A 23,969-nucleotide genomic window follows, 5' to 3' on the forward strand; every position below is an offset into this window, starting at 1 on the left:
TTTTTTTTTTTTCCCCTTACTATTGAGTCCTGTTAGTCTAATAAAAGCATTACTTCTCCTTGTGAAACTGGACTCTGATACAGCTATTAGTGAAGTTGGATTTTGTGTCCATGGATATGTGCATGTGTGTATGTGGGTTAATAAAAAAAAGGGTACTTACTAGTTCAGTGAATGTTACTTAGAAGTTCTTAAGTACTGCTTTCTTGAAAGAAAGCAAATGAATATGTTTCAAATAAGTAAATTTCGTAAAGGAGATGACTATTGAACAAATTCCTTCCAGAAAGGGAGAGGGTAATGTGTTTGGAATGTGGCATCGTGGTAAGAACTGTGCATTCTTTCTTAGTTCCAGGGACTTTGTGTTAGAGGGAAGATACTACTGAGTTTTATAATGCTTTCTGAGTTCATCATACAACGTAAAATCACATTACAATGCAAAGAGCAAATTTTTGCTCTGTTTTGAGCCTAGAACATCCTTGAGGATTTTGTTTTGAGCAGGGGTTTTGCACATTTTTTTAATGTCATCTTTTCCTCCAGCATGATTATTGTTGTGAAGTTCTCTTATTGTCTAATGATTTTTTTTTTTAATAATACTTTACTGCATAATTTCTCTTGGAAATCTTACTGGTAAATGTAGGGTATTCCAATAGTAGTTAAACATACATCAGTCTCAGTTGTCATGAGTAATGCTGCAGTTGTAAAGCTCTTCCCTATTTTTATTTTGGTATTTTTGGAAAATAATCAGTTTGCTTATATTTTTTGCAATGTATGCCTAACATAAAGCAACATATATTCCTGTTTCAAGAGAAATAAATAAAATCATGAGTATTTACTCAACAGATAATAATTGTGTTGGTAGTTTGTGAACTATGTAACCGACAGAAGCTTTGAGGCAAATACATACTTCAGGGGGGGAAAAAAAAAAAAAAAAAAGTAAAAACTGATATTTTGTGACTTTTCCCAGTAGAGACTGTAAGCTTTGCATTTCCTTATTGTGAACTAATGCTCCTTTTATGTAAAAATTAACCTAGTACGAGTAGGCTAGTTGCTACCTCAGGTGATTGTAGGATAGGCAGAAAGGAGAGCATGAGCTGGAATCGTAATCACTCCCAACAGGAGAGTTAGGAAGGTTAAATATGTAGACATGTCCATTTATGTCTTTCATTAAATATCAGGTAGTGCAAATAAATTATCAAATACACTACAATTGTGTAGTTTTTGATGACATAACTTGCAATGGAGCAACTCATAATTTTCAAAACTCTGATGCTATATTAGAGTACTTGCCCTCGTTATCAAACTTGAAAAGTAGTCATATTGAAGGTACAGATTTAATTGTATTCAAGCTTTCATACAGTTATCCCTTACCCAAAAAGTTGTGCAAGTGTCCGGATGTTTCAGATGAGCTTCTCATTAAAGAAATCAGTATTATGGGGGTTGGGGTGTGTTTAGTCATATTATTTATTTCTGGGCAAAATTGCTTACAGAAAACAAAAGCAGTTACTCCTTTTTTAGAGAAATTCCATCTTAGTTATAAGCAGTTTGCTAGGTTTTCTTTTTGTTTAGAAAGAATAAAATGAATAAGGATATCTTTCCATACCATCATTACAGAGACCATTTTTTAAATCCACGAGAGCTAAACTTCTTTCAAGGTGGAAAATGAACTTGTAGAAAAGTATTCTTTCCATTGCCTGCCATATACAGATGTAGCTCTAGTGTTATCCTGGTAGTACAATGACTTAAAAAAAAGCAGAGCTAGAGGGAGGTTCTGTATTTTATTAGATAGCTGATATGATTGCAACAGGAATCTCTGCTTTTTGATGCAGAGATTATTTTTAGATCCCACAGTCTTTAAAGATGCTTCTTTTATAAACTTACGGAATACTGTGTATAAGTTTGTTTTGATTACTGGCTCTGAACATACAATCTCCTGTATTTTCTATAAATCCCACTATGGTGGGATATTCACTTACATTATGCTATAAAAATTATAATGTAAGAAATACAGCGAAGTGGTATCCTTATTTCATGCATATGAACACAGATTTAAGATTATTTTAAAAAATCTTAATATAAATGTTTCAATTGGTATTTTTTAAAACTAATGCATTGCTATTTAAAGGTGAAGGAGTATGTAATAAGAGGCAAAGATACAATAGAAGTGTAAGATAATTTTAACCATCTCATCTATCAACTAGATTTAGATGGCTACATAAGGTACAAAAACTTATATCTCCATATTCTTTTAACTTTCTGATTAAGCAGAACACCTACTGCTTAATAGAAATGAGGACTTCTGCCAAGAGTTTTAATGTAGGGGAAGATTCAAGCATAGCATACAATGTTTCTATTGTAAAAAACTGTTCAAGTAAGCTGCCATGCAAAAATATACCAGGCTTCATTGAAGCTGCATGGAATTTGTGAGATTTTATAGACATTTTTGTGGAATCGGAAAAATCTGTCTTTAAATTAAGAACTTTCCATCAAATGTTCTGTTTTCACCGATGCTTATGTTGGAGAGAGCGGTTAGAAATGATAGAACTGACATACATCAGTTCTTATAGCTGTCTGTTTAAGGCTGTCGGTTTGGAGAAGTAATGCATTTTCTTGCAAGACATTGCTTTGGCATCTAAATCTCGGTAACTGGTTCTGGTACTGGTAACATAAGTCTGTTATGGCTGTTGATGTAACTCATTATGAAATGTTCTTCTTCCTTAGCAGCATTAGCTGTCTCTTATTATTACTGGCTTTTTTAGCTGCAAAGAGAGGAATGAATGGATCTACCTGTCCAAAAAATACCATCAGAAAGTTCAGCATGGATAGCGTTTATAAAATTTGGCTGTTTCTTTCCAATATGTATGTATTGGTGATTATAGCAGAACTGTTTCCCTAAGAAAAGACTGAAATTTGGGGAGGAAATGTAAGGATCTAGAAGAAAACGTGGAACACTTAAGGAGGACAGAGTTAAACTTGAAAGGTTAGAATTGATGTGTTATTCACAGTGAAGTTTTACTGTGAAAGGCTAGAATAAGTTGTCCAGAATATGTAAAAATTATTTTATCCACCAGTGGGCTGTCCGGTGGATGAGGAATTAGTTGGATGGTCGCATCCAGAGGGTAGTGGTCAACGGATCAATGCCCAGATGGAGATTCGTGACGAGTGGTGTCCCGCAGGCGTCCATATCGGAGCCAGTACTGTTTAGGAGTGGGCCCAGAGGAGGGCCACGAAAATGATCAGGGGGATGGAATGCCTCTTCTATGAGGAAAGGCTGAGAGAGTTGGGGTTATTCAGCCTGGAGAAGAGAAGGCTCCAGGCAGACCTTGTTGGAGCCTTTCGGTACTTAAAGGGGGCTTATAAGAAAGATGGGGACAAACTTTTTAGCAGAGCCTGTTGTGACAGGACAAGGGGGAATGGTTTTAAACTAAAAGGGGGTAGATTCAGACTAGATACAAGGAAGAAATTTTTTATGATGAGGGTGGTGAAACACTGGAACGGGTTGCCCAGAGAGGTGGTAGATGCCCCATCCCTGGAAACCTTCAAGGTCAGGTTGGACGGGGCTCTGAGCAACCTGATCTAGTTGAAGATGTCCCTGCCCATGGCAGGGGGGTTGGATTAGGTGACCTTTAAAGGTCCCTTCCAACCCAAACTATTCTATGATTCTGTTTTGCCAACCAGTGCACAGTAGCAGTTTGAAGCAGTTTAACCTTCCTCAGTGTTGGAAGGTTAAAACAAAAGAGTAATCCACCTCATGTCATGTATATGCCAAATGAAAAATACTTTTGCTGGCTTTTAAATAATTATGCATCCTAAGGCAGCTGTAGCAAAAGTGGTACTATTCTGGGACATTCTCAACTCCTAGTTTTCTGAAAGTCCCTCTTTTTGAACAATACCACAAGGTTTCTGGTCTGTTATGTTGGGTTTTGTGGTTTTTCCTCCTTAAGTGAGTTTTGTGTTTAAAGAGAAAAAGGTTGCTTTAGGCAAGTAGAGAGAAGTAAATAAATATTTTCCGTATGTCTTCTGTAAATTACTGAACTTTTTTTTTTTAAAAAAAAGGCTTTTTAAAAGTAAAAAAATAGTAGTGGTCTATTAGCTGTAACAGTTACAGAACACTAATGTAAACGAAATTTGAATATTTCTATCATTATCTAAAAATCTGGAAAAACATCAAACAGAATATTCTCTGACAGGTCAGTATTTTCCCAGACAATCTGTTTTTCTTCAGTTGTAATAGGTAGAAATTGGCTCAAATAAGAATGTTAGTACAGAACAGATTTTTCTGGTGATTGGACCCCGTCTGACGTGACTGGTTCTAGGAAGGAAGAGGACAAATCAGATGCTTTCAGTGTGTAGGATTGTTGCATTCACATGATTTTTGAGTGCTGCTTGGCAAGACTACTTCTAAAGATGCAGCATATTTTTTCCCCTTCTGGTTAGTTTTCCTTTCTGTGTGTGAAAGTATAGAATCAATGGCGAAATTAGTATAGGGTTGTATGCTGAGCCTCAGAAAGATAGTAACAAAGATGATCAAAAGTATGGAATGGTTTCTATAGGAGATACAACTAAGTAGGTGAGTTCTGCTTAGTCTGGAAAAGAAACAGTGAAACAGGGAATTATTATATATATTGCTCATGAAATTAATATGAAACAGAGAGGATAAAGAGAAATCAATTGTGTATTGTCTTCCAATACAAAATCTGGGGGCATCCCATGAAGCTGGTAGAAGCTAGGCTGAAAACAAACAAAAAATGGTAGTATTTTGGGCTTTTTTCTGCAGAAGATAATTGAGGCAACCCTTTACCAAAAGGTCTTGTGAACGATAAATCTTACGGGGTTCCAGGGGCAACCAGAAAAGCTTGTGGAAGAGAAATCACGTACTAGAAACAGCGTGACCCACTGAACCTTAAGTAGTTGGAGAGTGAAAGAGCACTAAGGGGGAAGTATTGCTGGGTTTTCCTACAGGCACTGTTAGGAACAGGATAAAAAACTAGATGAACCTTTAGTCTGGTACAGTACAGCTGTTTTATATTCTGAGAGAATTTAAAAGCCAGAAAACCTCCATGTTTAGTTTATATGCTGTAGGAATTGTTGAGACTCTCAGTAGTTGTTTCATTCTTTATAGCAGTCAATACCCTAAAAATAGAGGGAAAAAAAACCCAAACAAAACACTATGACTCAATAATAGAGATTTTTTTTTTTGATCCACTGAAAAAAGCAAGATCAAAATTTTAAATGGTAATTTGGAAGAGTAATTAAAGTAAGTTTTTTACCCTTTTTTTTCATTCCTTGCATTTCTTTTTTATTCTGTATTTTAGTCTGCTGTATTGTAGAAAGTCTGTTTCCTGCTAAATGCAATGTTTAAAATTCCCTAAGATGGTAAGGGATAAGCTGCAAATATGGACTATCAGGCAAGCCCTGGAGATTTAGTTAATCTGACCTAGATGTTCTTTTGATGATTGAGACCTGCAGTATGTGAAAACACTTCTCAATTTCAAAATGAAACACAAGGATATCTGTTGTATAACTCAGCTGTCCTTATAGTGACAGACGCATCAATCATTTCTGAACAGGAAAGGATTTACTATAAAAAGTTTGTAGCTTTGGAGCTGTTGAGTTCATTGGCATTCAGATCAGCAATGATATTTGAAGTTGTAAGTGAAATCAGCATTTGAATTTTACCATGTCCTAAAGAGGATTAGCTACAAATGCAGGCAACATACTTTTTTCTTTTTCATTTTCAAGAGCCTGTTGTATAAGATGTTATTTCTTGACTTAGTTTTCAGCATATTTTATGTGAAGCTGCTTGGTGGCTCTTAAAAAAGCACTGAACAGATACCTATAAACATAAATAACTGTGGGGAAAAAACCTAATCGGGGAAAAAAGCAAATACCTGGAAAGCAAAACTATGTTTAATATATACCATTTTTGAATACTTGAGAAGCCACTTTTTTTCCTGTAACCTCTTGGGTTGAGACTATTTTTGTTGTACAGTTAAATGCATAGAAAAGATGGTCCATGTTGAAGAACTGGGGGGTTAGCGTCCTATTTTTTAACAACCTTACAATGATTGCATAAAATGGTTTGGATGGTTGGCAGGATTATATGGCTTAACAGTTACTCTGCAGAACACGGTTTCCTATAACTTTAGCAAATTTTAACATTTTTTATTCAAGTTTTGCATGCTGGTTTTCTGGTGTATGCTGAATTATTTCTGAAAGATGTAATGGTAATAATTCTGCTTTTGGAGAATATGGGAAAAGGAAATTATCCGTTTTAAAAAGAAAAAAGGTAAACTGACTTTTTCAATTATAATTGTTTCCGCTGCTTTAGAACTGAGACTCAATATTTCTCACAGCTTTTTTTTCAAACTGCCTCCTACCTTTTATGTGAAGTCGTGTTCAAATTTTGGAAGTCGCACTTCATGTTTAAACAGTAGAGACTTCTTATAATATTAACAGCTAAAAGCCTTCAAGAGTCAAAACACATGTTTCTCTGTAGGGATGAACAGACATTTCCTTGGAATCACTTTGAGCTATATTAATGTGAATCTGGACACCTGAAATGAAAGCAGAGTTCTCTCTGTAAATGATCCTTGTGCTAAAACAAGAGAGTATAAAGGAAGTAAATTCAAGTACTCTGTGGGAGGGAAGGGTAAGAGGTTAAAATGATGGATGTTTTGCACGCAGGTTTTTTGTATCTTTTTTTTTAGATATGTTGGACATAAGTATTGGCATGCCTGTAACATGGTTCTTTAAAAACTTTGGATTTTCCTATGTTTATTTAAGAATTTGTTTAAGTGGAGGAACTGATATTTTGATTATGGTCTGTGGTGTTGAGAAGGCACAATGTGGTAGCCTATACCAGATGGAGTTTCCAAGGATTGAAACCTTTTTGAGAATGTGTATTCTGTAGCTGTAGTCCGCTCGAAACAATGAAGAAATTAATAAGCAAAGGCTCATCAAACCTGGGAAAATTAGTAACAGAAAGAACTATGGCATATTAACTATTACACATCAGTTCCTTCGTGTACATGCACTTAACAGTAAGCCTTTGCTCCGCTCTGGGACAGGAATTTCCTTACAGTTAGCATACCTGGCATATGCATTGGCGTTACAGTTGTAACAATTATTGCTCTGTAAATTCCTGTTTTTCTTACTGAGCAAGAGAAGTCAATATCTAAAAAGACTATTGTTTTTAGGTATTAATAGTTGTAAGAAAATGGCTAATGTTAAATAGTGATGTTGCGGTTGAGAGGTGTGGTTTTCTAGTTGCTAACACATTGCAGTGGTGTTGAATACTAACATTTCATTGTGAAAACAGTTTCGAAACATTTGGTGTAATTTTTTACCATGAGTAATAGCAGTAATACTCTATTACTGTGGTGATAGAAATGATTTAACATTTCAGTTTATCTGAAGTGTATTTTAAAAATTTCTTGAATAAAATTACTGTGATTTTTAAGTCTCTCGTAAATGCAACCTAACTTGATTATTTATGAGCTTGTAGTCTTACTTGGGTTTCAAAAAACAAACAAAAACTATGAGCTTTTATTATGAATACATGTCTTGTGTTTACTTTTCCTAAGAATGTTCTATGTGAAGTAATGTGTTTCTTCTTGTGGAAATATTTTACAGACTCCTGGCTTGAGAGCACACTCTGGAAGGTTGCAGTGGTTTGCAAAAAAGTGTATATCAAGTAATCAGGTATGTGGCTCGTATGATGTCTTCTATGTAACTGTCATTATATTCCAAGAAAAATTGTTTCGAAATACTTCATTGCTTGATTTTTATGTTTGTGAAAGGACATGTGACAGGCTGATGAGGTGAACTTAATGCTCTGTGTAAATGCTGGTGTATACTTAAACAGAAATATTATTTTAGCTGAATGCACACAGCATGTAAGTGCACATATATAGAAAAATAATTGTTCGGCTGAGGTATAACTATGTTCTTCCTTCCTTTTTAAAGATGGAGACTTTGGAACAGTTGGTAGAATTAACTCAAAATCTATTTGAATGTGATAGAGATGAGATGTACTACTACCTGCTTCAACTGTGTGGTAAGTGAGCTTGCGATCTTTTTCATGTTGTAATCTGTTTTCTTCTGTGGTTGGAGATGAGAAATAACCCTAAATTGGAGAGACGTTTTATCCTGATACGCAGTTAGCCTGGATACTGTTTCTGAGACATCTTGCAGGGCAGGGGAGAGAGTACAGGTTTTTTTACTTACATAGAACTTATATAGTACAAGTCTTCCAATCCATGCTATTGTCTTGTGTCCTAATTTGAAAGTTTACTCTGTTCTGTTTTTTAATGCTTAAAGAAAAACTGCTCATTTGTCGTATCTTCATAACTGATAAAGATCTGGAATCTCCTGTAATTGGATCTGGTTCTAAAAGGTGGATTTTTAAAAAAATCTACCAGTTCTTCAGCAGCTGCAACCTAACTTTTGCATCATTTATAGGAGTGGAACAGTTATTAAAATTGAAGGTTCATTTCTGTGCTACAGACTTAGTGTAGGATGTATCTATAGTGTTTTTCATGTCCTCTTTTCTGTATTTTTCAGTCTGTGCTGGTTTTGTTATTCAGTGTATCATACTCTATCATACATAATAAAAATTTTGGAAACTTCAGATGTAGTTATTTTAAAGTCTTGAAAAAACATTTTGTGTTCAGATTGGATATGGAGCACTAAATACTAAATTGGGACATAAAAAAAAGCATTACAGGGATTGCTATGTACTTCGGTAATGTGTTTATGTATTAATGAGCCATTACAGCAATTTGATGTATATGGTCATGGGAAAACTTGCATTTGAGCTTGAAGTAATTTTAGGCTGTTCCCCATGTATATTTTTGGTTGACTAGAACTAGCAATGTTTTAATGCTAAATAAAATATTATTCGAATCCCCTTTTTCTTTTCATATGGTAATGAAGGAGGCTTCTTCCCCATTGCACTTGCCACAAGCAGAAGAGATGAGTACTTCCACAAAAAAAAAAAGACCAGAGACCCCTTGAGAACTTTTTTCCTTTCCATTTCCTGAACAGCCTCTGGCAGTGACTAAGTCTGACAGTGTGCCTGCTAGGAAGAGCATCTAAGAAGATACAATTTATTTAATTCTGTCATGGAAAATCTTCAGTCTTCTTTCAAAAGACAAAACCAATTCCATCTATTCAAAGAAGAGGAAAACATTTGTAGGTTTCTGGCACCTTAAAAGACAAAAACCATGCACATTCCTGCTTTCCACCATTTTAGATTATCTATAAAAGCTGCCCCATGCACAAGTACAGTAGAGAGTTGTCATTGTGCACCTAAGCCACAACTTCAGTTCTATTTTAAGCATATAAAAAAAGAACCTACCATCTAATCCAAGCTGTGATCAAAAATGTTGAAAACAACGCATTTGGATTTGTAGAATCACAGAATAATTTATGCTGGAGAGAGCCTCAGGAGTTTTAGGCCTAGCTCTTTCCCAGCTTCAGAGTTAGATCAGATCATGACCTTGTATAGTAAAGTTTTGAGTGCCTCCAGGGGTGGAAATCAAACAGCCTCCCTGGGCAACCTGTTCCAGGGTTTGATCATCCTCAGATACTCCATTGCTGCAACTTTTAACCATCACCCTTCATCCTTTGCTGTGCATTTCCAAGGAGAGACTGGCTTGCTCTTCTCTGTAACCGTCAATTAGGTGGTTGAAGAATGCAATTAGATCCCCTGTTAGCCTGCTTTTCTCCAGGCTGCCCAAAACTCATTTCTTCAACTTCCTCCTTTACTTCATCTGCTGCAGCCCCATGGCTGTCTTGATGGCTGAATTTGCTCCAGTTGCTAGCATCTCTTTTATAGTTGTGGAGCCCAAAACTGGACACAGTCCTCTAGATGTGGCCTCATGAGTGTCAAAGATAGGGACAAACACCTGAAAAATTGTTAAGACATTCTCTGTCCTGCTCTGTTTACTGCCATAATAATCTGCTTTAAAATATTATCTGCATTTAGTATTTAGTCCTTAAAACCGACCATTTTATTTGACTTAGGATAGTTACCAAGTTTGCTGCCTCTTCTAAAAAGCTGAAGTGATGCCAGAACCTTGTTGAAGGTGGGCTTGGATCTTGAACCAGCCCAGTTACATATCCGTGTGTTTTCCTAAACCTGTGCTGCACCTGGAAAGAAGAGAACATTGCATTGTAACATTTCAGTATTGCATTGCAATATTGTTTGCAAAGCAGCATTTTGTATCAGTTCGAGAGAATATCCAAGTGCGTCGTGCTGCTTCCAGGTGGCTGCTTCCTTGTGTTATGACTTAGTGGAGCCTGAGCTATAGAACAGCTGAAGTTCCTTAACTGAACAGTGGAAGAATAGCTGAAGAGCTGCTGTTACAGGCTGAGATATTGCCGTGTGAACAATTAATTCCATCATCCACCTTCTGACTCTGCCTTCTTGCCTTGCATCTCTTCATTTCTGGGATTCTGAATTAAACCATGGAACGGACAGATTACAGCTACCAGAGGTTGGGGTTAAGTAGCTGTGAGTAGGACTTACAGCCAGAAGCCAGTGTTGTTCTGGTGACTTATGATAGCAGACACAGAAAACCACCTGCTGTATGTAGTCAAATAGTAATTAACTGTTTTCTTTCACAAAGTCCAGCTTTGTATTTGTTTGCAGTTTTGTGTAGTGGTGCATGTATAAATTGCTGTTCTTGTTGAAAACAGTTGAATTATTCTGTGAATTTGGTAGCAATTTATTAAGTTTTTCTCTTTCAGAAAACTTAACTTTTACAGTCTTCAGAGATGATTTTTTTCTTAGCAAAATGAGAACCTGAAGGCCTTAGAACACTTCTTTGACTTGAAAGTGGTAAAGTTCTAGGATGTAGATGCTCCAACTCAGTAGCAACATAACCAGAGGATTCCATTTCAAGAATTTCAGAATAGAACTTAGAAGTGGTACCTTAAAGTGTTAATGTTTTGCAATAATTTAGAAATTTTTGTAATTGTTTTTACAATTAACAATCAAGAATATTAGAACTGATGAGCTAGGAGGAACACTTCTGCAATATTTTTTAGTTGATTTCTCTTTCATTTGAAAATTCATATAATCCTTTTGGGTTTTTTCTGTTTGCATCTTCTAGTGTCCTCTGTGTATTAAAACTAGTTTAGAACTTTTCAAGTTGATGATCATATGAAGCAGAAATACATGATTAATTGATTAATTATTTTCCAAAGATATCTTTTTTGAATCATTTTAGATATGTATGTATACTTTAAATGTGCTTTTATCTATCTGAAGATTTGAATCTTGTTTCAGAGAACAATGGTGACTGGGGAAAAGCTGAAGCTGTTTGGACTAAAATTCAAGAAGAAAACGTTGTTCCTCGTGAGAAAACACTAACCTTACTGGCTGACATACTTGAGAAAAATGGTCAGGTTGTTCCATTTGAGGTACCTAAGGTAACTGGAGTTTAACTTTCCTAGCTAACAACACTTTTTTGAATGTATTTCTTTCTATTAAAAAATGTTAACAGATAGCATTACAGTAATTTAAATAAGTTTGTTTGTTTTAAAGGTTAGACATGAAGATACCAGAAGTTTAAGTACTTCTAATGTGGAAGAAAGAAAAATAAGGATGCTTTGCAAGAAAAACAATGCAAAAGGTAAACTGAAAACCACTGTTTTTTTCCCACTTCAGCATTAATTTAAGACTGTATCCATTAAACACCAGAAACTAAATTTATGTACAGGATTGACGCTAAAAATAGCATTCTTGTGGTTCCCAGAAAATCTAGCTGTTTGGTCACAAGTTTTATGGTGTGAGACATGAGAAGTGTAGTGAGAAGAAAGATTAATATCAAGTGAAATAGCTGGGACATGTTTATGGGAAGGTAATTACCTATTAAAAGAAGTTGTTCAGAGATTTTGTATTTGCCCCTGCTGTTGAAGTCTTAATAATAAAATCAGATATGGTTCCAAAGTATACTTCAAGCTATAGATTTAGCAAAGAAATTAAATAGATGAGATTAAATGAGATGGGACTATGTTGTGGAGATAATCATTGCTGTCTTCCTATGGTTTTTATCTGTTAGTCTATTTTCTATTTGTTGATGTTGCAAGGCTATTTATTTCTATTTGAAGGGAGGATTCAATGTGTTGTGTAGTGCCCTTAGCTTCTTTACAACTAAGATTAAAGTTGTCCATGTTTCTCTGTAGAATTTGCATACTTTTCCTCCTGTTGTTCCTCCCCCAAAGAAATGCACAGATTATAAACAAAAGATCAAAATCTGTGTCCTCACAGTTCACTGTTTCCAAACCCTTGTGCCTGTGGGTGCCACTCCACAAATAAAATGGCCTTTTTGAGAGATCATTTCAGATCAGTTCTGCTATGAAGAATGAATAGCTCTTCTGTGCAAACTTCCCTGTCTCAGATAAAAACAGAATTAACTTATGCATGGGTATTTACCTTTGTCTATAGAAAGGAGGGGTATACTTCAGTGCAGTTCCTGTGGCTCAGTCTGCGTGTAAGTCATCGGAAATCCATTCCTAGCCATCTCATCCCAAAGCAGAGTCACAGAGTCAGAACCAGCATTATTGGACCTTTCAAGGAGGGGAGGAAAGCAGTCCATTTCTAGCATTTGCCAAGGTGCAGAGCATTTGAATATTCTCAAAATCCTTATTTTCTTCACCTATGCTGTGACAAATAACTACGTATCTCACTTGAAAGCAGATTAGAAAATAGAATTAGATAGGTTTAAAAAAATTAATTTTGCTGAATGAGGAAAAATTATAAATTACAAGGTACCTAGTTATCTTTTTCTCTGAGTGTTATCAGTGTATTTACAGGTTGAACACACAGATTTTTAAGCTTTGAGTTTTTAAAAGAAGAATCTGTCAGTCATTCACACAGTTAAGTTCTGTTGTTAGTGAAATGACCCTACCAGAGTTGTTCAGTCACAGGAGCACTGATTAGAAGTCTAAAGTGGAATCTGGGTATTCTTTGTGTAGGGGGTGCAATCTTGTGTTATGTATATGAATTTAAGAATTTTGTATTATGACAGACATAAAGTTTTCAGGAAATTCTTCATGCTGGTAAACTTTGGGAATCAAAAGAAAATGAGAAACGCAGAAATATTTTCACTGAAAACCACGCAAAATTAATGGAATGCATTTTATAACATTACTGCTAGAAAAGTGTCCTGTGTGCCTTTGATATCATAAACGATCAAGTGGAGAGCAGAAGGAAACTAAATATGCCTTGGACCTTGCAGGGAGACTAGTTTAAAACAAAAATATAAAATGTAACTGCTAACAGTCTATGATGACATTTGATAGTGAATTTATCAGTAAATTATTCCTGCATATTCTTTTATTTAAAGGTGCAGTATTTGAGAGGAGATGGTCTAGAGCTATTGGGAGTTAAGGGGAAAAAAGACAAACGTTAGGAAACAGTTCCTCTCTTGTTGGGAAACAGTTCTCTTTGTCTTAAAAAAACTATAAAAACTAAGTTGTCACTTTTATATAATAGTATAATGTAATTTTGATGTGAACGTAATAGGGCAGAATATAACACTTTATCAACATCAGCTTTTTGATAGGAAAAAGATTAACTTATTCTAGTTATGTAACTAATTTCATGAACTTATCAGCTCAGACATGGAGGTGTTTTGAAAATCTATTCTTTGAAGTGCTTGATTTATGCAAAGTCATATTTTCATCTTTATCTTGATTCCTCAGTGTGAGAACTTGACTCTAGGGGATCATGTTACACATATCCCAAACAGTTGCAATTGCTGAAAGAAATTTGACTGTCTTGAGAACTGAGACTTTCTTGGCAAGTTGTCACTTTTCTAACAAATCTTTCTACTTGAAATAGCTAGTGTAACACAATATGATTTTGAAACCAAGAACTTTCTCTTTTGAATGCTAATATACTTCAGTAATTTTAGATGCCATCTGAAGAAGTAATAAGCTGATAATACCTGATCAGGCATATGTCTCAATTTGAGGCTCATCTAGGTATACTTCAAACATGCTACTTGCACTGATGCAAAATAAAGTTAACTAAATAATCTGAATAGGATAATCATTCCGAGGTCGGGACTGACATATGCAACAAAACATCCTAGAACGGGAAAACAAAACTGATAACAAAGATTTTTAATTCTTCATTGAACTAGTCATTACAAAAAAAATTTAAATATATTTCCTTGTAGAAATAGATCTTATATTTTGTGGACTGTGATACTTGATGGTAACATATGCTTGACATCATGTCCACTGGTGGCAAGGTCCATTTCTGTACCCAACCAATGGAAAGCAATATTCAAACACAGGGTGAAATCCTAGTTCAGTCTGAAGACAGCAGAGCTTTTGTAGGAGTCTCCAAACATAAGAAGTTTTTGGCTTTAAAAAAATATAATTTAAACAGGCTTTCATGAGCAGAAAGAACCAACCTATCACCAGTCAGCTACATTTTTGTAATGAAATAATTAGTTACACTTGTAATAGATTATACCAACGAAAGGGTTTTTGTTGTTGTTGAATGTGATTGCTAGTTTACTGGTACCTCAGATTTCAGAAAAGTGGAAGAAAAAATGTCTTTCCCACTGAATTTAAGTGTGAACACTCTATGAATGCTGGTGTTCAGCATCTGAGCAGGCAAGAGTTCAGCACATTGCAACAGGCCAAGCTTTAACCTCAGGCCTATAAGTAAACGTGGTAGAGGATTTCAAGACCTTTCCTGTGTCGTCCTGTAGTTGTTTTATTAGTCTTTTGGTGGACAATGCAATCACTATTGTAATGTCAGACATCAGGCATATTCTCTCTCGTGTGTCTCTGTCTCTCTCATATACGTGAAACTCACATACACAGAAGTGGATTTAATTTTTAGGGTGATATTCTTATCCTTAACCTCTGTTCATATATATATATTTAATGTAGCTCCAAGCATCCAAAGTAGATTATGGATGGCGATGTTAATTCTAATTATTAACTCAGTGTAAGAGTTTGCGTGTTGTAAATAATAAATTTTATGCATAGTAATTTTTGTGCCTACATTTCAGGAGGTTTTTATGTATATTCTTTGGTTGAAGACGTTTAAGATTCAAACCAAAAGGCACACCAACAGTTTTGGTTTGGGGAATGACAGCTTAAAATTCTGCAGCACACTGTAGTATGTGCTATGAGTGTGATGCTTCTGTGACAGTAAGGTTCAAATGAATTGTCTTCATCTTTACTTTCAAAGTATAAGAAAAAAAACTTAACGCTTAGCTGTGAAATTTGTAGTGATAGTCCAAGTATTTCTGAAAAGTTTTCAAGGTTATTGTGGCTATTATTTGAATTAGCAAAGGGATTATTTTTTGAGTTTCATTAAATGGAACATACAATCACAGTTCAGATGTAAAAGATCATTTGTGGTTCTTAACACAGCTTTCTAGCATATGTTACAGCCTGGATAGCAGTTTTAGCTGCATGTTTATAGCTGCATAATCTTGTTTCAGGAAAATAAATGACTGAAAAGTGTGCTTATCGTTTTTTCCCCTGTTTTGGTAACATCTTTTCATACACTGACAGTTATTGTGAATGCATGAAATAAAACTGTTAATCAGTCAAACAAATGCAGCGTAGTTTACTTGTTAAATTTCTGTATATTTGTAAATTGTATGTTTTGTATAAATCCTGTCGTAGCCAAATAATTTGATCTTCCCATATTGGAGTCACCTCCTATATTATTTGTTAAACGCTGTTGTGATCATGCACCAGACACTGTAGCTATATACCCCAGAATTAGGTGTTGCTTTAAAAATTCTGAGTCTTCCCCTTCTAGCCAGCTGTGTTGGTATTTAAGCAACAGCCACATATAGAAAAACAGCAGTAGCAAACTTTTTTGTTCTGTGGAGGTATGTGTCAGTTGATTGTTGTATACAAGCAGTTTTGAACAAGCTGTGACCAACAGTTTTGGGCTCAAAGATGTAAACAGAGGATAAATACATTTAAGATGGACCTTTAAAATGAATAGGTGATTTCTTTCTGTGATCAACATCATCGCAATATGACATTTCATTTCGGCTTTTTTTTTTTTCTTTCTTAGAAGCCTACAATATTTTCCTGAAAATGCAAGGGAAGAATGAGTTTCATTATCGTTCTTATGGCACCCTTATAAAAGCATTGTTAACACAGAATTGTCTTGAAGAAGCCATGGAAGTGAAACACATGTAAGGCTTTTCTGTATTTGGGAGCTTTTAATTGTTGGGGGGTGGGGGGTGGGGCGTTTTAAATTTCTGGATCATTTTCAGGTAAGTCCTTATCTTTCAGTGGAAAAACAGGTCATGACTGGTAATTAGGAGTTATGGTAAGAAATATACCAGTGTTTCATAGGGCGATATGCCATATATTAAAAAGAGTCACTAGAGTGACAGTATGTATTGCTAATAACTCATTTCAACTAATAGTATCAACAAATGTACTTGGCATCAGAACTGAAAGGCTACCCTTCTGGCAGTCTGCCTTTTCCTCTGTAGAGCAATATCCAAACAGACAAGATTCCTTCACTTAAATGCCTGTGAGTCTTTCCCTCAGTGCCCACCCCTGCTGCTGTCCTACCCTACCCACGCTCCCTCGCAGCTGGCTGCCAGCCAAATGCAAAATGGTACATTTGACTGTGATGCCAGTGGCTAGGAGATGACCATAAACCTTAGATCCAACTTTTACACTTCTGAAATAAATCCAACCTGCTGTCATGTGTTATTAGAATCACGCGAATCGAATTAATTTTTAGTGAGTTGTATGGTACAGCAGTTGCTTTAATTATTGCATGTAATGTGCGTTCTGGTCAGATTATAGGCTTCAAAGTAAAAGTGTTACTGCTCATCAATGTAGAGGTAAGAAGAACAAAAAAGTAAGTTTAAGTAATTTAAGTCTTTCAGCTTCTTCAGCTAAAACAAGAACAGTGGTTGTCATCAAGTGCGTCCTCTGACTGAATACAGTGAATTTGAAAGTGCCTGTAGGTAACCTACATGATGCATAGGGCACTATAAAAATCTAACAATTTTTAGAGTCGACTTAGTTTTTGATGTCTGGGAATAGTATAGTGTATGATGATGTTTATTATTTTCATGTTTTCTTTAAAAGTGTTTAGACTGAATAAATGTCTTTCATTCAAAAAGTATTTGAGTTCTGCATTCAGAAGAACAAATAATGTTTTTTTCAAATAGGTCTCAGTAACTGGCCTTTATGATAAGGAATGTTTTTGCTTGATGGATATATGGCTTATATCAAGGAAAAACTAAAACAGTTTATCAAATTAAGCTCTCTGAAATGGAAGTAACTGATAAATCTTTGGAAATAGAAGAATAGAAAGGACGTGTTTTAGAAATACAAAGAATGTTGATAAAATTTAGGTAGTTTGTTAAACATTCGCAGAAAATATTCATGTGTCGAAAGGACTAAGCCTCTGAACCTTGAGATATTTAGGAAAAAAGAAAATAGGATTTAATGGAAGGTTCTATTCTTGGTCACTGGTCAAAGCCAACCATCATAACAACCCCTGTGCTTTTCAGAACTCTCATGCTCCATCTTGTAGCATAGAAATGTCAAATTCTAAGACGACTGTAACTAGCCTGTTCTAAGAAGCTCACTGTTGCATCAAGACAGAAAATGCTTCATATTGGCAGTGTTCATGGTGTTTATCTGTGTATCTTTTTTCTAGTAACTAAACCATGCTTACATTAAGCATTTTCAAAAGTCTGTAAGTTTTAAATTATTCACTGAAATAGAGAAAGTGATTGTGTGTGTACACATGGTTGAGGAATAGCAGATCCGTGTGTTTCGCACACATTTCTGCATGCTTGACAATTTTTCCAACCTCATATTACAAAGAGATTACTCCTGCAAAGCCTAAATGTGTGCAGTGGCCTGAAACGTGTGCAACTCCTAATATTTTTGTAAAATACAGGAAAGCTACCTTCATTTATAAAAGCTAACATCTTTTTCTTTCTACTCTGCTGGAAGCCAAATTTGAAATTTAAATAATATTTAGAGAACCTTAGTATGAGTATTAGCATAGGCAACAAAATAAGTAATTTTTTTATTTAAAAAGGCCAGATAATTTTAAAACTTCCCTCCTGTTATCAGAACTGAGAAACTTCCATGAGAAAGTGATGTGTAGAAGGAAATTGCACTCCTACTCTGCGTTTGAAAGAAAACAAACCAACCAAACAACCCAGAAGGTTACTGATCTGTTGGTCAACCCAAGTCTAGTTGCTTTGGCATTCTAGCACTGTTTTGAGGAATATTTACTGCATTTAGTCCAAGAAGTTTTAAATAGAAATTTAGGAGTATTAGAATGATGGATTAGTTCTGTAATAGTAGCTAACATCTATTTAATCACACTAAAGATTGGAAGATTGGAGAAAGTAAATCCTTTGTTATATGTAATTTACAGTCTCATGCATGAATTGTTGACTTAAGGGCTTTGACAGATGGGACAAAGGGAAAAAAAAAGGCGGAACTGAACAGTGAGTGCTTAGGCAGGGATTAAGAGGATTGGTTGGGAGAGTAAGAAAATCCCGAGTCCAGTGACTGCATTTGTGAGCCTGGGAGGCTGAAAGTGACTGAGAGGATAGTCATATTGTGTACGATGTGAAGGATTTTCTTGGGATTGATGAGAATAATTTAGCAATGACCCTGCTTACCTCCCAATCCGCTCAGCCTCTAAGTTCAAGTAGGTAGGCTGCTCAGTTGTTTGCCACAAGATGATCAGTGAGGTTTATCTTGATTGCTGATATGGTAAATGGCAATGCCCCCCTTTTCTGTGTAGAGATTTTGTAATCTAGAAATGAACATTTGTAAAGTTATCCTTATATATTAAAAATGTGGCTATATGTCATTTAAGAATGGGAACATTTTGTAGTATGAGATCAATGTGATTGCTGGTCAGTCTCTCTTGACTAATTTCCAGAGTGTTAGAAAAGCTTTAGCAGTGTTATTAAAGTAAAGATTCTCTTTGCTATACATACGTGAAGTTTTGTATTACAGGAGATAAAGAATTGATAAGTGAAATACAATTTTAACATGGCTAAGGCAGCAAATGTAGTATGTTCACTTTAAAAACCTGTATACATCTAGATGACAGAAATTTGAAAATTAATCAACCAAATGATATGGTGTTAGTTCATAATATGCTTTAGTTTATGTTTAAAATATACAGTGCTGAAAATAAATGTTTCATTTTTATTGCTGAAAGAATAGTTTTACATTTTATAATTATGGTGACTATTGAAAAAAGAAGAAAAAGTATCCAGCTTAGGATACAACAGAACAATGCAGGGCATGCAGTTATTTTAGTCATCTAATATGTCAGCATTCAAGAATCTGAACCGATTGTTTAAAAAAAATCTTGTACTTTGTTTCTTTTGTTGCTCACTTCCAACTTTGTCATCTGTCAGAATGCAAAAAAAAATTATCCTTCTATAACCATTGACAGGATAACACAAAAGCTGTCTCCAGGTCGATATTTTGCAGCAATATTTTTAACATACGAACAGTAGTTTTTATAATTTCACCTTGGTGCTCAACCATTTATTATCGTATCAGAAGCATGTCAGTAATTCCTTTCTAAATGTCTGCTTCTTTTAGTGCTGAGACCCACATCAAGGGCTTCACACTGAACAGTGCTGCCAGCAGCCTCCTCATCATATCGCAAGTTAGGCGGGATTATTTGAAAGGTATGTCACAATGCTTGACCTTTACGTCACATTAATGCCTCTGCAGATTTTTCTTGTAACGCCCTTCGAATACTTGGATAAAGGAGTCCATTTAGCAAATTACCTGCTTATCAAGAGCCTTTTGTGGTAGCTGAGAGACGTAAATTACTGTACATGCATTTATAATACAGCTTGAATATGAATGTACTTGTCATTTGACCACTTAGTCCAGTTTCCATTCCATTTAACACAAGATGGGTTTTCTTAAGATGAATCACAGCTCTTCAGACATGCAAAATTTGTGCTCCAGAACGAGAGAAAGTACAGGCTTTCAAGTGCGTTAAAATTCACAGCACAAGTCATTTTGCTTTGGAAATTAACATACTTTAGAGCATCTGAAACAATTCCCAGCAGTTGTTTCTTGCATATTGTGTTGGTTGTGTGAGATACCAGATGAGTTAAATTGACTGTTAAATGTGCCTGATTGTGCACAAAATGATTGTAATATTGATTTAAAAACTTAATCAAATACTTTTTAATAGTTCTCAATACCAACAGTAACAAAATATTCAGTGTGGTTGTCTTTTTAAGGTAACAATGATGATAGAAAAGAAAATGGTGGCTGAAAAGTATGTAAGGGTACTCAACAAGATGGTGGATAAAGTTTATAATTGTGTTATTTTAGTTCTAGGCATTGGTTGTTTTGCAGCCTAGAGTTCAGCTCCACAGCATTACATTTAGTTGTTCTGTAGAACTCCTGTGAGAGAGGGAAACTCTGCAAGCATGTAGTTTTACATGCAGTGCTGTGTCTTTTATCCCTGTGCAAGCATAAGTACAGTGTTGATATGTATTTTCATCAGTACCTTTAAGTGTTAAAGCAGCTACTTACGAAGAAAACGTATTACATTGAATGGGGTCTTACTTTCATACCAGAAGGCATACCAGAAAATCCATTTTTGATTCTTCCATCAGTTAATTTTATTTCATTCCATTATGCGTAGCTGTAGTAGCCCATACCCATGTAACATCAGCTACATTAAAATGCTCTAAGATGAGCATTTAGATGCATCTTCTCACTTGTACTCTTTCCTGCAGCTGATAAACTTGTCTTCTTTCAAATTCCTTCCCCATTCAGTCTCCAGTTTGACATCATTACCAGGTGTCATCAACTGAAGTATTTGTGGTGAATACAGTTGCTTCTCTTGCTCTTGGCAAGTCTTAAGTTTTTGCAGCTTTCAAGTTCTTCACCTGACTTTCCTGTCTGATTGTATTCTAATAAATTTTCTGCTTTTTCTTGTCCAGTGTGCCACAAAGTTTTGCCAGTTATTCCTAAATATTGCACACCAAAAATCTTCCCTTCTTCAGAACATCACTGATGTTTCTGTATTCTGCCAATCTCTTGCGCTAACTACATGATTTCGTTTTAGGTAGCATACTAAATCCTCTGCCACGTCAACCCTCTCCTTTGCTTAAAAATGTTTCTTTTTGCACAATACAAAGTTTGTCAAGAACTCTGTGGAATTACATTGGTTTGCAAAATTATATTTTCCTTTATCTTGGGCATTGAACAAGCTTTACTTTGGTAATTTAATTGAATAGTCAGACTTGATCCTTGTTTCTATTTTAATTTGAAAGATACTGCTCTTTTTGTAAATGAAGCCTTGAAAATACAAGCTACTAAATATTTCAACCATACTGGTCATTTTCTGAGGCTCATAGATTACCCAAAAAATTTTTGGGCACAGTCTTTTTGTTATCTTTTGGTGGTGAGCTCCATTTGATCTACATCCTCTGAAGGCTTTCACTTGTGTAAAACTTGCTTGCTTTATCACTTCCTCATATAGTTCACTATCATTGTTGGCTCTGTAATGTGGTATAGTTAAAAGTTTTTTATGTAGGTCCCCAAGTATACTCATAAGAGCTCTAATATCTTCTAGCCAGAACTTGGTAAAACCCAGATTACTTTAAGAGTCAGAACTTGAGTTTCATGGGATGGAATTTGCAGAGTTTATAGGAAAGCCTTTTAAAAGATAAATGGTCGGTTTTCACAAGCACATAGTTACCTACTTTTAAGTACTGAAAGATCAAGGGATTAAATTATGAATTCAGATTAGTAGTAATGAGTGCTTTTGCATAAAGAAAAAAAAAAGATAGCAGAATTATCTAGTATGCAACTAGTACATAATTTCTTGCAATAGTGCTGCACACATGCAACTTTCAAATCTTTCTCTGTCCTTGTTCTTGAGAAGGCTGGTCATGCCCCATGCTAAAGGGAGGTCCACACTTACAGTCAGGAGAGAATTTGAACTTAGCATGTGCTTTAAGTTTGCTTTTTAAATTTCGGGAATCTTGCCCCTGATGTATTGTTCCTTTTTTTCCCCTAAAAAGAAAGGAGAAGAAAAAGGGGGAGGGGAGGGGGCAGGACGCAGAAAGAAAACTTGCTGTGAAGGAAGGTTAAGCATACAGGATGTTTTTTCTTCCTCTCTTGTAAAAGGTAATATTCGGTTTCTGCAGTACCTGCATATTGAATTGGAATGTTAATGCTGTGGAATTCAAGTGGGTGTATATTATGTTAGAAGTGTTATCCCTTGGTATTATAATTATTATCTGTGATTAATCCTGCCTGTGCTGGTAAGGAGTAAGAGATTTTTACCAGAGGGGCATGTCTTTCTGTGTGTGTTTGCTCATGTATAATGTAAATTGACAAGAATTCTGGTTAGAGAAATGAGGGTGACTGCATCTGCGGTGGGTTTGGGGAATTCGTGGCGGACGGACAGGAGATTGATTTTGTATGTTTTTAACATAGGTAATTGCTATAATTTTAGGAGTTCTTGAGGTAACTGTCCAGTTTTGAGTTTATTTTTGTTGTCGTATGGAGACTTGTGTCCCATGCTTTCATTTAAAAATTAAATGTTGGTAAACAAAGTTTTGGTGCACACTTAAAAAGACAAATCTGAATACTAGACTTTAGCGGTTTCAATAATTAATTCCATTTTTAAACTATATTTAGTCTTAAGTATGCAACATTTTTATTTTTAGTAAGGCAAATTGATTATAGTTTGGAGAAAAAAACAAGCTGAAAAGGTCATGACTTTAAGGTCATAAGGGGGGACATTTATGACGCAGCTGCTTTCCTTGAGCTGGATACTAAAATAAATTAATTAAATGTTAAAAGTTAACTTAATACTTTTTACTGAGCAAATATTAAAGCATTTTAACCTGAATTACGGTTGAAAGTTTTTATTTCTGTGTGTATATATTCAAGTTATAATTCACTATAGCAATTTTGGGGCTTAAGTTCAGCAAGACAATTCTGTACATGTTTTTAAAAGGGTAGGATTAATGATACCAGCAGCATGGTTGCCTTCTGAACTAAAATCTGATTTCTTTTTCCCTTATTTGTTTACCATTGCTAGATGCCATGGCTGTCTTAAAAGGAATGCTTGACAGCGGCTTGTCGCCTACTAGACCAGCAGTTATTGCGCTCACTCAGACTCTGGCAGAAAAAGGAGATTTAAAGAACCTGCAAGCACTTAAAAACATGCTGGAAGACATCACAAAATCAATTGGTGTGTCTGCCTCACTAATCGCTAATGCTATTGCATTGGCTCATACTAAGAAGTAAGTATTTCTAGGACTGGTATAGGTAATTCTTTTATGCAGAGTGGTGGGAAATCACTTGCGTTATCTATTTCATTCTGTTTTCATTCTTAGTGTCCTAGATGTTAAAATTCTGGTCAAGTCGAGCAATGTGCTATTCAGTTCTGTGCTGGTATAGTTTCCCAAACACATTAGGGGTTGAAAATCATTTAATGAAATACAGGAATAGCTATGAAGCATTTGGGAGAGCATAAGGTCTTCTCTGATGGTGTAATTTAGCTTTGATACCTTTTGTTCTAACCTATTACACCTCATGTAAAGTGTTCTCCTTGGTGTTAGATCAAAAGCCCTATGAAATCTGAATGTAAAATTGAATTACTTCACCAATATAAGTGTAAAAAATCTTGGAACTTAGCACCCACAGATTATGCATGTAATACTTGTTTGGTAACAAAAATCTGCTACTGTTCCAGTAGTTGAAATGACAAAATATTGTTGTGTTTACCCTCAAAATGTGAAAGCCAGACATATATCTGTGGAGGTTTTTGTTGTTTGGTTTTTTTTTTTTTTTGTCAGAATAAAAAAATTGGCTGCTATGCTGTTTTAAGCCACAGTTTCAATCATCACACTTTGAGTATCCTTTGATTCAACTGTTTAATTCATTGTCATGTTTTGCCTAGCATTTTTGTT

At 35.3% G+C, this 23,969-nt stretch overlaps 1 protein-coding gene across 4 annotated transcripts in view; it reads left to right on the plus strand.

Annotated features, from left to right (window-relative positions):
* LRPPRC (leucine rich pentatricopeptide repeat containing) overlaps window positions 1-23,969 on the plus strand; it is a 93,726-nt gene that overhangs the window by 57,539 nt on the left and 12,218 nt on the right. For all 4 annotated transcript variants that reach the window (XR_012673134.1, XM_075146929.1, XM_075146932.1 and 1 more), the window contains exons 26-32: window positions 7,630-7,698; window positions 7,963-8,053; window positions 11,291-11,433; window positions 11,549-11,636; window positions 16,067-16,190; window positions 19,612-19,700; window positions 23,096-23,300. Coding sequence is in view for 3 of the 4 variants with exons in the window: in XM_075146929.1 (XP_075003030.1) it covers window positions 7,630-7,698; window positions 7,963-8,053; window positions 11,291-11,433; window positions 11,549-11,636; window positions 16,067-16,190; window positions 19,612-19,700; window positions 23,096-23,300 (809 nt within the window). In the remaining variant the exon portion in view is untranslated. The remainder of the gene's footprint in view (window positions 1-7,629; window positions 7,699-7,962; window positions 8,054-11,290; window positions 11,434-11,548; window positions 11,637-16,066; window positions 16,191-19,611; window positions 19,701-23,095; window positions 23,301-23,969) is intronic.

This window comes from Calonectris borealis, chromosome 3, assembly GCF_964195595.1.
Source record: "Calonectris borealis chromosome 3, bCalBor7.hap1.2, whole genome shotgun sequence".
Taxonomy (NCBI): Eukaryota; Metazoa; Chordata; class Aves; order Procellariiformes; family Procellariidae; genus Calonectris; species Calonectris borealis.